Below are 15,253 nucleotides of genomic sequence, written 5' to 3'. Positions count from 1 at the left end.
CCCAGGAGAATTACCCAAAGGACTTCAAAATACAGATCCCCAGACACTTGCCTGTATCTCTTTAGCTGAGATCTGTTCTGAGTGGGCTACCCAAATAATCCTTAAGCATTCAACCTGTCTGTATTCTGCAAAGTAGCATTGAGAAATTGTAGTGGACATGTGTTGTTTTGACCTGCAAACATCTCTGCCTCAGTGATGAGGCATAAGTGTCTCAATTCTCCTTCAAAAAGCCACCCACCCACACTGTATTTAGTTCCCTAAAGAGGGAAGACTGTAAAAGCCCAAGAAAAGGGCTGGTTAAGTAACTTAAGCTTCAGAGAATAATGTTTCTTCTTCTGGAATTTGAATTTAGGGCCAAAGCAACACAAATACCAAAATCAGATACAACTGATCTGGTTGTTTGGGGAGGTTTCCTCCAGTTCTCTAAAGTGCATTATACCCCTTTCAATAAATTTCAGTATGCTTGTGTGTGCTCTGTGGTTCAGTGGTGTCCAACTCTTTGCAAACCCCTGGCCTATAGCCTCCCAGACTCCTTTGTTCATGGGATTTTCCAGGCAGGACGATCTCCTTTAGGATGGAGATCCAGCCAGTCCATCCTAAAGGAGATCAGTCCTGGGTGTTCATTGGAAGGACTGATGCTGAAGCTGAAACGCCAATACTTTGGCCACCTCATGCGAAGAGTTGACTCATTGGAAAAGACCCTGATGCTGGGAGGGATTGGGGGCAGGAGGAGAAGGGGATGACAGAGGATGAGACAGCTGGATGGCATCACCAAATCGATGGACATGAGTTTGGGTAAACCCCAGGAGTTGGTGATGGACAGGGAGGCCTGGCATGCTGCGATTCATGGGGTCGCAAAGAGTAGGACACGACTGAGCAACTGAACTGAACTGAGTACTAGAGCGGGTTGCATTTCCTATTCCAGGGGATCTTCCCGACCCAGGGATCAAACCTGAATCTCTTGTGTCTCCGGCATCAGCAGATAGATATTTAAGCTAACTCAAGGTGGCTTCTGCTGCACGCAACCAGACATTAGTAAAAGAACCGTGGAAGAACCCACACCTACCACAGATATCCCCTCTACAGCTGGTGACAACTCGTCTTTGCTCTACTGGGGTGAGGCGTTAATATCCTTGAATAGGGACCAGTGAGTCAGTTTACTGTTCTTCTTCAGCCTGCACAGATGGTTCTCAGGCCTGCTTCTGTCTTCTGAATTTACGTCAAAAATCTATACAATAGCTCTTTAAAGGTTAAATGGAAGCCTAGCCTTTGAGCAAGACAGATCAACTCTCAGACTCTGCCTTGTAAGCTGTTCTTTTCTCATTTGGAACATACACCCTAATTATTGAACACTTTCATCGTGAATGTAGAAGTTATAGACTACAGTGTTAAGTAATAAATAATAGTCCTGGTGCCCTGCCAGATTTAGATAGGTAGTAGATATATAAGAGAGAGAGTCTGCACTGTTTATAGGCTGAACTGCCCCTGGTACTATTTATCCTTGAGAGATACAAATGAGTTCTGCTATCAGGTGATGATGTAATCGTACCATGATGCCAAGAGGAACGTTCAACCCTAACTGTTGCTTCACCTCCTCGAAGAGCCAGACAGTCTTGGAGCATCATCAGAACAGAATGGTGGGGTGTCCCTGCCTGGAGTTATGTAAGACTAAGCAACCCAGGCTTTGGGAAGAGTGCAGCCAACTGTTATGTTGCTTTCTTGGAGCCAGGGAGGCCAGACAATGCCAAGGAAGAGGAGGTGGGCCCTTTATCCAAAGACAGGATTGTCCCACTCCACTGGTACTGGGCAGGAAGTGAGTGGGCCTCAGACTGGCAGAACTAGGACTTCCCTCCTCGGGGGCCAAAGGTGAGTCCACCAATGAGGCCAGAATCATCAGGAGCACCTGAAGAGGCCCATGTGGGGGACTAAGCTGATGGAGTATCTTAAGAGTGACCACATCCAGAAGCAACTACTATAGTTGCTTACAGTTCTACCCAAGCCTTCACTCAGGTTTGATTTTAATCAAATTAATCAGGAAGCCTGAGTCCATGCTGGAGGTGAAGTGGCACCAAAAACAAGATCACAGAAAACAGTTACAGAAATTCCCAAAATGATCTTCAGAGTTCTGCCAACAGCCTAGAATAAGATACTGAGCAGAGTTGACAAGGGGCCACCAAAATGTGTTCAGAAAATGTGGCCTTGTGTTTTCACAAGGGTGTATGTTTGTAGACCTATCCTACCAAACATGTGCTTTGTTGTCTGGTTTCTTCATTCATAATGACAATATAGTCCCATGTCAATAACATTTTAATCAGATGACTTTTTATTGAAGTATAATTGATATGCAGTGATGCATAGACTTTCTTTTCCTTTTAAAATTAACTTGTTTTTTAATTGAAGGATTGATTGCTTTACAGAATTTTGTTGCTTTCTGTCAAACCTCAGCATGAATCAGCCATAGGTATATATGTCCCCTCCCTCTTTTAAGCACACAGTTTCATGTATTTTGAATACTGTGTGCATGTATATAGGAACCAACTCAACAAGACACAGAATATTCCCATCATCCCAGACACTGTAACATTTTAATCACTGTGCCGCTTCTTGTCATACAGATATGTTTACTTACATAAATCCTAATTTCCAGCCATTTAGATTGCTTCCAATTTTTTATAAATATATACACATATCCTTAAATAATTCCTTAGCAAAATTCTTAGGCTAAAAAGGTCATTAAGGCTTTTGATACATGTTGGTAATTATCTCTTGAGAAAGATTATATTGGGTTGGCCAAAAAGTGTACTTGGGTTTTTCATCACATCTTACAGAAGAATCCAAATGAACTTTTTTGGCCAACCCAATATTCATTTACATTCATATCACCAGTAATGTATTAGAGTGCACTTTGCCCCTCTTCCTCCTGTTCATGTTTCTTACTCTGAATCTTATTTCTTTTGATTTGTATTATTAAGATCATGTTCTACATGTATGTGTGGGTTTTTTTGGGGGGGCTATATCTTTGACTCTTTTATTTTTAACCTAGTACATTTCTTTTGTACAATGCCTAGAATTATATATTTCTCCAGTCTGATTAGTCTTTGCCTTTTAGTAAAGAATTTCAATCCACTTATACTGGGTTAGTTCCTGATGGCTCAAGCAGTAAAACATCCGTCTACAATGCAGGAGACACGGGTTCAATCCCTAGGTTGGGAAGATTCCTGGAGAAGGAAATGGCAACCCACTCCAGTATTCTTGTCTGGAGACTTCCATGGGCAGAGGCTACGGTCCACGGAGTCGCAAAGAATCGGACACGACTGAGGGAACGGGCGCAGGCAACTGATAAACTGAAATTTTTACTCCCAAGATTTCATAGTTCCTTGGCTAATTTTTATCTTGTTCTTATATTTTGTGATATCAGCCAAAAATTTTCATTATTTTTATCTCTAAATTGTTTCTTTCATATTAAAAAAGTCTACTTGAACCAATATGTCTATGCCAAGAATTCAATAGTATTATATGTTTTACTTAGGATCTTTAAATTTACATTCTAAGTTTACTCCAGTTTAGTTCTGTAAGCCAGCTTTATTGGGTTATGCTGGTTACCATGGTCAAACTAGCTTATAATAATACAGCGCGGCAGCTATTTATCTCGTCAGCTCCTCCAAGTCTCCCATTCCTTCTTCTTATATGTTGTTCTCTGAGTCAGAGGGATGCTATATGGTCCAGGTGTGGTAAACTGTAAGAGTTCATTCCCCTAACAACTGAGGACCAACCAATCAGAACCCTTTCCTGGGACTGATTATGAATGCAGGAAGAAAGAAGGCCACTGTGTCAACTAGGGTTTTCATCTTCCCCGAGGGTCAACTATAACCAGGTTGCCAGACATATTTACAGGCACGTCCTGTCTCCAGCAGGAGCAAATAAAGCAAGGACAAGTCAGCTGGGGTCCCAGCAGGAAACGAATGGCATATTCAAATTAGGAGAGTTTAAGGCAGGTTTCAAGAAAGGACTGTTTAGAAAAGTGTGGGCATGCTGTTGGGAAACCAAGAGGGAGGGTGCGGTAACTGAGGGCCAGCACGAGCAGAGGGAAAAGGAGAGACTTTGGGGGTGAACAGCTGCAGGCTGCCTTAGGAGGGGAACACTGTCAGAGGGTAAAGCCAAGAAGACTTCATGACAAACACCCTGGGCTCACCCTCCAGCCTCCTATCAACCCCTCATCTTAAGCCCAACCTGAAGTCAGAGCGTAAGGGAACCCCTACTGATGCAGCCCTTACAGGTCAGTCTCTCAAGGAGAAAGCAGAGATGATCTGGAAGGACCAAGGAGACAGCTGGCACAGCAGACGAGGGCCAGCTGCAAAATGGTAGACCGCAGAATGACCACAAGTCCCCACTTCCCAGGTGCATCTCTGCAACGAGACTTCGCAGCCCCTGCTATCCAGAGATGAAGTCTGTTTTCCCACCTCAAATCTGATCTTGGCCACAACCACTGTGACACAAATAAAAGCTTGAAAGACATCTATGCTGTGGGGGTTTTCCCTCTCTTGCTGTGCTTGGAACCCTGAGACCAGTGTGCAGATGAACCTAAACTGACGGAAGAAAGGAGACCTCATGGAGGAGGAACCAAGTGCCCCAGTCAAGGGGCTGCCAAGTGCCAGTCATGTGCCTGAGGCTACCCTAGGTGATCCCGCACCAGCCAAGTCACAGCTGACCAAATGCACGAGAGAGCTCAGCAGTGATCAGCTGGATAGACCCAGATCAGAATGACCCAAGCGGCCCACACAATCATGAAGCATAATACATGTTTTAAGCCACTAAATTTGGGGATGGTTTGTTACATAGCAAAGCTGACTGATACAGCCAATAATGAGAAAGCATTTTACAAGTACTGGATCCTCAGTTTCAGTGTCTGAGACTCTTTTCCCTGAAGCTCTTAATCCTTCTCAATGTCCTTCCCATGAGCCAATCTCTTTATCTAGTGCTGATTTGAGTTGGCTTTACCGCCCTTTTGATTTTTTAAAATTGTGAACATTTACTTTTTCTCTATAATTTGAGATAGTTTAAAATGAACAGATTAGGTATAAGGTAAACTACAAGGATATATTGTACAAGACAGGGCATATAGCCAACATTTTATAACTATAAATGGAGTATGGGCTTTCCTGGTAGCTCAGCTGGTAAAGAATCTATATGCAATGCAAGAGACCCCAGTTCGATTCCTGGGTTAGGAAGATCCCCTGGAGGGGAGCATGGCACTCCAGGTAGCCACTCCAGTATTCATGGGCTTCCCTGGTGGCTCAGATGGTAAAGAATCTGCCTGCAATGCGAGAGACCTGGTTTTGATCCCTGCGTTGGGAAGATACCCTGGAGGAGGGCATGGCAACAGACTCCAATATTCTTGCCTGGAGAACCCCCATGGACAAAGGAGCCTGGCAGGCTACAGTCCATGGGGTTGCTAAGAGTCAGATACAACTAAGCAACTTAGCACGTGCACACACACACACACACACACACACACACACACACACACAAATAAAGTATAACCTTTAAAACTGTGAAGCATTATACTGCATACCTGTAATTTACATACTCTTATCCATCAGTTATACTTCAATAGAAAAGTAAAGCATGTCACAAAAAGGAAACAAAGATACTTTAAGACAACAGGCTCACTGTTATGAAAATCAAAATCAAATCAAATGAAGAGAAATTCTTCATTCTTCTAAAGTTTAATAATTTACCCATGAAGCCTATTATTCTGGAGCTTTGGGAGAAGAAAAGCAATGTTCTCATCTCTCTTGATTATTTGCCTGTTATGGTTTTCAATTTCTTCTTGAGATAAAATTGCCAATTTAAAATTTCCTGGAGAATCATCCCTTTCAACCAGATTTTCAAACCCATTAGCATTTATATGCATATTCTTTTAATATGTGAATTTAATATATTCTTTTTAAATTTTCTTTTATTTCTCTTTTATTAAGTCTTCAACATCTAATGCATGATTTATCATTTTTAATATATTTCTTCATAAAGTAAGACTTGATTAAGAAACACAAAACGATACACTCAACATTACTGCCTGCATCTTTCACTGACCTGATTTAGTGATGGAATCAGGAGGGTACAAGGCATAACAATGAGTTTTATTCGGTACTTTGACCATGAATGATAAGAAATTATTATTCCTAAAACCATAAAACGCTGGAGAAGTTATCTTTAGACAAACCAGCTAAAGAGTCCTTTTATACTTTTGTAATGCCTGGCGCAGAACCTCTGCTCAACAAAGTTAGCTATTATTAGCTATTATTCCTTGGCAGGTCAGAGTGTAACCTGCACCCCTTCTTGAGTCGGAGATTCCTCCAGGGATAAATCATAATTTAGAAACCATTTTCCAAGTGCCTTCTTTGTGCCAGACACTATTCTGGATGTCATTCAAGTAGCTTTTCATTGACTACTCACCCCAAACCTATGATTTATGTATTATTTGCCCCATTTTAAAGATACCAACTAAGATCACAGAACTGAAATAATTTTACCAAGATCAATGGAGCTGGAAACTTCAGCACTGGATTTTGACACCAAGCTTTTCTGGCTCAAGAGTCTAGGTTCTTTTTCTCAGCATTGTACTGCAAAATTTCAGGATTTGTATAAAGTAATGGAAATGGAAGGGCTTCCCAGATGTTAGTGGTAAAGAACCTGCCTGCCGATGCAAGGGACGTAAAAGATTCAGGTTCAATCCCTGGGTCAGAAAGATCCCCTGGAGGAGGGCATGGCAACCCACTCTAGTATTCTTGCCTGGAGAAATCCACGGACAGAGGAGCCTGGTGGGCTACATACAGTCCATAGGGTTGCAAAGAGTCGGACATAACTGAGTGACTTAGCACTCACACAATGGACATGAAAACACAAGCGTCTGGTGTAGGTGGAGGAATGGAGAGAATTATCAGTACATTCATGATTAGGGAGATCAGTGGAAAACCATCAGCTACCTGCACCAAAGGCTTAGGACATGACAGGCACTGTGCTTAGCGCTTTCACACAATGGCTCTTTAATCCATCTGTGGTCAACCCTTTTGATGCTGATGTAGTTAGCTCTTTTTCATTTTAAGGATTTTTTTTTTTTGTAATTATTTCAACAGACCTATGTGGTTGGTACTAACATCTCAGCCTGTGGATAAGGAAACTGAGCAGAGAAGAAAAGTGACATACCCAAGATGATCTCACGCATTACTAACAGAGTCAGGACCTGAACTAAGGTAGGACTGACTTCAGAGTCCACATCCTTAACCACCATTGTCTCTGGGTGTGTGTGTGTCTCAGTCACTCAGTCGTGTCCGATTCTTTGTGACCCATGAACGGTAGCCAACCAGGCTCCTCTGTCCATGGAATTCTCCAGGCAAGAATACTGGAATGGGTTGCCATTTCCTCCTCCAGGGGAACTTCCCAACCCAGGGATCAAACCCTTGTCTCCTGCATCTCCTGCATTGGCAAGCGGAGTCTTTACCACTGAGCCACCTGGGAAGCCCATTGTCTCTGGGAGTGATCCATAAGCTGCCCAACTTTCCATTTGTAGCTGGAGGGGGCTAAGTCCCCCAGGGACCTGGGGCAGGGAATACAAGAGGCCTATTGTCCTACTGAAGCTGTCTGACTCTCTGAACCACAGTGAGACCTGAGAGTCCTTTATGAAGCCCAGTGTGATGGCCTCCAGGGATTCTGTTCCACAGTGACCCCCTGAGCCAACTGGATCTGCAGTAGCTTGACCAGAGATTCTTCCCTCCCATGATGAGTGGTCTATTTCTTTACCACTTGAATTTGAGCTTGGCCATGAGACTACTTGGGGGGCTTCCCTGGTGGTTCAGTGGTAAAGAATCTGCCTGCCAATCTAGGAGACACAGGTTTGACCCCTGGTCCAGGAAGATCCCTTGGAGTGGAAAATGGCAACCCACTACAGTGTTCTTGCCAGAACACCATGGACGGAGGAACCTGGCAGAGTACAGTTCATGGGGTCGCAAAGAGTCGGACAGGACTGAGCTACTGAACAATAACATGAGACTACCTGGTCCAGTGGGACATTATCAAACATGATACATGAGCTGGAAAAGCACTGATGCATTGGGATGTGCTCACTTGCTCTTCTTGGAACCCTGACACCACCATGTGAACAAACCAGAGCTGGTCAGCTGGAGGATGAGAAGCCATGTGGACAAGAATCAAGGCACCTAGGCCAACAGCCAGCTCACTGCCAGTCATGTGAATGGGGCCAGCCTAGATCATCCAGCCACTAGGCAGACACAAGCAAGAATCCCTTAATCTTTGTGCCCAGGGCAAGTCCTGAACTTGACTTATCCTAGTCCAAGCCCTCAGAGACAAGCTTCTCTTTCTCATTCTAAGAAGATCTCAGAACCAGTAGGATCCCTACAGATGATCAGAAGTAGCACCCAGGAACTCTGCCATGTTTTGAGGTCCCCCAGTGGTGGGTGCCCATATGTATTGTCTATTCCCATTAGCACTGAATGGTTGGGTCACTAGCTGGGTTCACTGGGACAGAGCTTGATTCATAAAATTCCCATCAGGTAGCCTAACATGCCATGATGGAGATCTAGAAGGCTGCCAACCACACAAAGATCTACTAATACCCAGAATATTCCTCAACTCAGGTTGGACTTGGAATAGCAGAGGGCAGAAGGCACACAAAAACGACAATTCCTTTTTCACAAATGGAGGCAGCACTTTTCTACTCCATGAGCTCGCGGCATACCTGCTCCTCCAAGGTCATATAAGAGGACGGCACCCCTCCTGATCTGCATGAGCCTCAGAGAGCCTGGCCAGGTAGGCGAACAGGTGTGGCCAGATATTTAATCATGTCTCCAACCATGGACAAAAAAAGGTCAATGAACCAAGTCAACCCAGTTCAGGAGTCTGGACCAATTCATCATCCTCGGTGCCAACCGGCCTTTTTGGAACTGTGTCCAGAGATCGGCTGCCAAATCCTATGCATGCTGGCTGCAGGGAGGACTGCCTGCTCTCCCCATGCCCAAGGCAATGAATGACTACACTGTTCCATTCACACAGAGCAGGGTCTCCTACAACTCATGGTGCCTACACATGCCTAGGAAGGACGACTGCCAGGTGGCAGGCAGAGGTCCTATTCATTCATCCGACTTACCTGGTAGACATCTGTCCTCGCTGTCTACCCAGCACACATTCACTGTTACTCATTACCATTGTCATTATCATCTTCAGTATGCACCAGACACCGTCCTAAACATACACACCAGATACTCCGAGCAAGGTTATCAGGTAGGGACTATTGTTTTATTCATTTTCAACTGAGCAATCTAAAGCATAAATGGACTGAAGTATTTTGCCCAGGGTCAAGCATACCTGAGCCTCGAAATGCTGGCTCCATCCGTAGTGTGATTTTAACCAGTACACAATACTGCTTCCCTAATTTTCCTCCGAGGGACCGACCACCTCTCTCCCACTCTCAGACCTCTCCAGGGGTAAGCCCATAGCAGGCGTGCCAATCAGCATAACCATCCTCAGTTATATACGGCCCAGGATTTACTGAGACTTTAGCTCTTGTCTCTAGAATTGCAGCACTGACAAGACATGAAGATTAAAGGTACCACGGCCAGCATGCTCCCACAGGAGAAAAGCCTTCTTGAAACGGAAGCCAGGATAGAAGAAAACTGAGCCAAGAAATGGAGAAAGAGATCCCTGAAGATCTCATTTGGGCACCTTGATTCACTGGGTAGAGCTTTTCAGTTTCAGGGACCGAAATTTCCCTTTCCACATAAAACATTTTGAGCTCTTTCTCCCTCAGGCAACATAAAAAGCCAAGGAATAAAGAGGGGCTATGGGAAACAGCACCCTCCTGGCTGCTCTCTGAGTATCACGCCTTGATCTGCATGAACATTCAGAGCCTGAAGCAGGCTGTCTCCCAAACTTATCTTCTCTCCTGGGGACACAGGAAGGGAACTGCTCTAAAAGGGTCGGGGAGTGTGATCGGAAAGAACGAGAAGAATGGTCCCATCTTCGTCTCTGCAAATAGGCCTGTGAGGGTTTTGGTTGTTCTCTGTTGCCTGGAGTTCTTAACCCAAATAGCACAATCTGCAAGCAAAATAACTGCAGTATCAGCTCTAGAGTATGCCTGGCCTGCCCCTGATCTGCAGCAGAATGGCAGATGACCACTTTTAGAAGGCCAGCAAGAGCACATGTAACAACAGAAGGTAGTGACTACTCCCTTCGAGCAAGCTGAGATCAGCTGTCAACTCTAAGTGATCAAGACAGGACCAGTGGGAGACAAAGCCAATGGGGAGAATTCCAGGAAGGTGAACCAAAGCAGGAACAAAATGAGAGAACTAGGGGTGCAGACGCACAGAGCTCATGACTGGGCCAACAGCAGAGTGTGCGTGGTGGAAGGGCCAAGATGGAAAAGAATACCCTAAGCTGTGAGCCTTTACCAGTAAGAGATGCTTCTTATCTCACATACACAGTCTGAGCACAAGAGAACTCAGCGTTGGCTCAGCAGTTCATCAATGTCATCCATGACCCAGGTTCCTTTAACTCTTCCACTCGGCCATGCTCAGGATGTCAGTCATAGCTTTCTCATTGACCCTAAGGGTTGCCACAACTCCATGCGTTACGTGCCCACTCAAAAATGTCCACCAGAACAAAGAAAGGAGTATCTTCCTTTATCAGAAAGGAAAGTCTTTCCTAGAAGCCCTGCTCAGACTTCCCCTCGGGTCCCACTGAGCAGAACTGGGTCACAGGCTCACTCATTAGCTACAAAGGAGCCTGCGAAAGCAAGCAGCAGGCATCTTCAGCTTTTATACTGAGAGGTGGCCTTTGCCAGAAAGAAGAGTGAGGGTTAGGAATGGCTGTTGGATAGGCGATCCACATGTACCCCAAACTTTAGGTAAATGGCACCCCACTCCAGTACTCTCGCCTGGAAAATCCCATGGATGGAGGAGCCTGGTAGGCTGCAGCCCATGGGGTCGTGAAGAGTCGGACACGACTGAACGACTTCTCTTTCACTTTTCACGTTCATGCACTGGAGAAGGAAGTGGCAACCCACTCCAGTGTTCTTGCCTGGAGAATCCCAGGGACGGGGGAGCCTGGTGGGCTGCCATCTATGGGGTCACACAGAGTCGGACACAACTGAAGTGACTTAGCAGTAGCAGTACCAAGACTTTAGCCACAGAGCACTCAAACATAGCAGTCACGCCGTCATTCACCTAATATTTTCCTTAAGTCAGTTATCTTTTTAAATTTTTTTTTTATTTTTTTGCCACACCACACAGCATATGGGATCTTAGTTTCCAACCAGGGACTAAACCTGCGCCCCCTGCACTGCAAGTGTGAATTCTTAACCACTGGACTGCCAGGGAAGTCCCTATCTTTTGAAAGTGAAAGTGAAAATGAAAGTCACTCCGTCATGCCTGACTCTTTCCAGCCCCATGGACTATACAGCTCATGGAATTTGCCAGGCCAGAATACTGGGTAGCCTTTTCCTTCTCCAGGGGATCTTCCCAACCCAGGGATCAAACCCAGGTCTCCCACATTGTGTGTGGATTCTTTACCAGCTGAGCCACAAGGGAGCCCTATCTTTTGTCTAACCCTAAACACTTTTACTTAAGTAGGAAATTTTAAATCCTCACCATAAATGACAAACCACTACTAGATACGTTTTTCAAACCATATTAAAATAAAGCAATAATGATCAAAACAAAGTTTATTTGCTAGTTTTATCCAGGAGCACCCCTCATCCCTCAACAGTAATCATACTTTGGGTTAAACGGAGTAGGAAAATCTCACTTCCTCCTAATTCTGGGGCCCTGACAAAGAGTTCACAGTTTAACCCCTGCTCATCAACCTCATGCCTCAGCCATAAAGATGAAGACATTGTGCTAAATCATAGTAGGGAAACTGGTTTCTTGAAGTCATGCACCCCTCTCAAAACGTTTTGTTTTGTTTTTTTCCCATTAAGATGAAAATAGTCTCAGAAGCTGTAGGGACCGTGACATCCCGACTTTTTGTCTCGGTATACTCACAGTCACCCAAAAGGGTGCAGTGACTGTGGACAGAGAGAGGAGACCGGTGCCCGTTACTTACGTCAGAGGCTGGGCCCTTGTCAGCGCCTGGGCAGGAGAAGGTGACAAATTCATGGCAGCGCTTGTGCACGACAAAACAGCAGACTGCAAAAGAGAAAATGAGGGTGGGAGGGAGGGGAGAGGGGATGGGGAGAGCAGGAAGGGAGGGGCAGAGAGGAGGGCAGCATTAGCCTTTATACTCAAAGGCTTCACAATCAGATAGACAATGCCTTCAGTTTCTGCCCCTTGTCTTCTATTGAACTCAAACTCCTGGGGACACCGGTGCTACAACTTGCAATTTACTAATTATGTTGACTACTATGGATGACACCGTAGTGACAACTACATTTAGAGAAGGTACAACACAAAAAGCGAACCCCAGGATAAACAATGGCTTTTAGTTAATAACAATGTATCAATATTGGCCCATCAACTGTAACAAATGTACCACACTAACGCAAGATTCTTTAAGAGTGCTTTACACATATTAATTAACTTAATATTCCTAACAACACTCTAAGGCATGCTATTTCATTTTTTCACATTTTTTAATATTATTTCCCATTATGACTTATCATAGGGTGTTGAATATAGTTCTCTTCATTTTTTAATTGAGATATAATTGATATAACCTTGTATTAGGTTCAGGTGTCTAACATAATGATTCCATATATACATTTATAAATGATCGTCACTGTAAGTCATCAACATCCATCACCACATATAGTTGTGATTTTTTTCTTCTGATAAGATTTTTTAAGATTTACTCTCTTAGCGACTTCCAAATATACACTGCATGCTCAGTCGTTGTGTCCGACTCTTCTGCAGCCCCATGGACAGTAGCTTGCCAGGCTCCTCTGTCTACGGGATTTCCCAGTAAGCATACTCGAGCAGGTTGCCATGCCCTCCTCCAGCGGATCTTCCCAACCCAGGGATCGAACACATCTCCTGCACTGGCAGGCAGATTCTTTACCATTGAGCCACCAGGGAAGCCCAAATATACACTACAGTACTACTAACTATAGTCACATGCTATTTATTACACCCCCTGAACTTACTTATTTTGACCACTTCCACCCATGTCACCCGCTCCCCACCCTAATCTCTGGCAACCACCAATCTATTCTCTGTATCCACAAGTTCACTTCTTGGTTTTGGTGTTTTGGGTTTCCTTTTTTTTTTTTAAGATCCCACGTACAAGTGAGTTAACATGGTATTCCTCTTTCTCTTTCTGATTTATTTCACTTGCAAATGTTAATAATAGGGGGAACTAGGGTGGAAATGAGGTTGAGGAAATGTACAGAAACTGTATTTTCAATCAGTTTTTCTATATGCCTAAAACTGCTCAAAACACCAACAATAAATGAATGAAAATAGAAAACAGCAGGAGAAAAATAGCAGGGCAGAGGAAGAACATAATAAAGAGATTTTAAAAGGTATTAACTAAACATAATATGTGGACATTGTTTGGGTCCTAGTTTAAATGAACTAATAGTTTTTTAAAAATTATGAGACAGTCAGAAAAATGAATGACTCATTTTTTGATAACATGAGAGAATTTTTGTTATTGGTATTAGGGAATTATAATTTTTGATATAATAAGAGTATTATGATTTTTTTGTTATTCTTACTTCTAAGGATACATCCTATAATCTTTATGGATAAAATGATTCAATTCAAAATAATTCAACATGACAGAAAAGAGACAGAAAGGGTAATAGATGGGAAAAAAACATCAGTCTTGACTGATTATTAGTGAACCTGGGGAAAATTCCCTGGCAGTCCAGTGGTTAGGACTCCGTGCTTCCACTGCCAGGGGCTCAGGTTCAATCCCTGGTCAGGGAACCAAGATTCCACAAGATGGCAAAGCTAAAAAGAAGAAGAAGAGTTCCAAAGGGGTCAATTTCTTTCTCCTTTTTCTGTTATTACTTATTGCATTTTGTAAGTAATATATGCTTTGTATAAAGACATCTGCGTCAAACAGTATATACATGTTTGTTGTGAGTAGGGAAGTCCTCTGTGCCTACATGTCTGTGAATGTGGAGAGTAATACACGAAAGTGAAGTCTCTCAGTCGTGCCCGACTCTTTGTGACCCCATGGACTGTAGCATTCCAGGTTCCTCTGTCCATGGGATTTTCCAGGCAAGAGTACTGGAGTGGGCTGCCATCTCCTTCTCCAGGGGATCTTCCCAACCCAGGGATCGAACCTGGGTCTCCTGCATTGCAGACAGGCACTTTACCATCTGAGCCCCCAGGGAGGCCCCACATGAGTGAGACATGAGCAGTGGCCAAAATATGCCAATGGTGGTTATTTCTGGGCAATAGGACTACAGATTATTTTTACTGACAACCTTACATCTATATTGTTTGAAATGTTGACAAAAGAGTATATGTTAATTACATAATATCAAGGGAAATAAGCCTACTTTCATTTTGAAACAAAGAGTCAAAGGAAAACAAAGATCGGGAAATGAAAAATATGATCGCCCAAACTGGAAATTCAGTAGTTGGGCTGATACAAATGGAGAACAACTAAAGAGGAACTTAGCAAATTGGAAGTCTAATTTGAGTGATTTCCCCAGAATTTTGCAAAAAAAAAAAAAAGGAAAGAAAGAATAGAAGAAATGACTCAAAACATGTATAATAGATCTCAGAATTCTAATATCTATGCAGAAGGATGTTCAGGAAAGAACAGAAAGAAAAGTAAAGGTGTAATTGAAGAAAATGAAAGGAAATTCTCTAAAGATTAAGAAGAATTTGAGCCATGAAATTGAAAGAAACTATCAAGTGTCAATAGATACAAATAAAAAGAAAAATGACTAACAGTGAGAATTACCAAGGCTCAGATATCACTGTGAGGACGTGTCTATCAAGGAAAGGAAGAGAAGACGGGAAAGTTACCGACAAAGGAACAAAAAATAATTTTAACATCAGATTTCTCATCTGCAACTGCATCCTAGGATACAATGGAGGCAGTTCCAACAGTTAAGAGTTCGCCTTCTAATGCAGGGGGGTGAATTCGATCTCTGATTAGGCAGCTGAGATTCCATATGCCTTGTGGCCAAAAGACCAAACCATAAGACAGACGCAATACTGTAACAGATTCAATAAAGACTTTAAAAACGGTCCACATGAAAAAAAAAATCTTTAAAAAATTTAAC

The 15,253-nt window shown here is 43.4% G+C and overlaps 1 protein-coding gene across 2 annotated transcripts in view; it reads right to left on the bottom strand.

The window, feature by feature from the left end:
- PRKCB (protein kinase C beta) overlaps positions 1-15,253 on the bottom strand; it is a 374,676-nt gene that overhangs the window by 201,512 nt on the left and 157,911 nt on the right. For both annotated transcript variants that reach the window (XM_027961511.2, XM_027961512.2), the window contains exon 3: positions 12,115-12,197. In XM_027961511.2, the coding sequence (XP_027817312.1) occupies positions 12,115-12,197 (83 nt within the window). The remainder of the gene's footprint in view (positions 1-12,114; positions 12,198-15,253) is intronic.

Source organism: Ovis aries, chromosome 24, assembly GCF_016772045.2.
Source record: "Ovis aries strain OAR_USU_Benz2616 breed Rambouillet chromosome 24, ARS-UI_Ramb_v3.0, whole genome shotgun sequence".
Taxonomy (NCBI): domain Eukaryota; kingdom Metazoa; phylum Chordata; class Mammalia; order Artiodactyla; family Bovidae; genus Ovis; species Ovis aries.
This window is presented reverse-complemented; position numbering and strand designations above follow the sequence as displayed.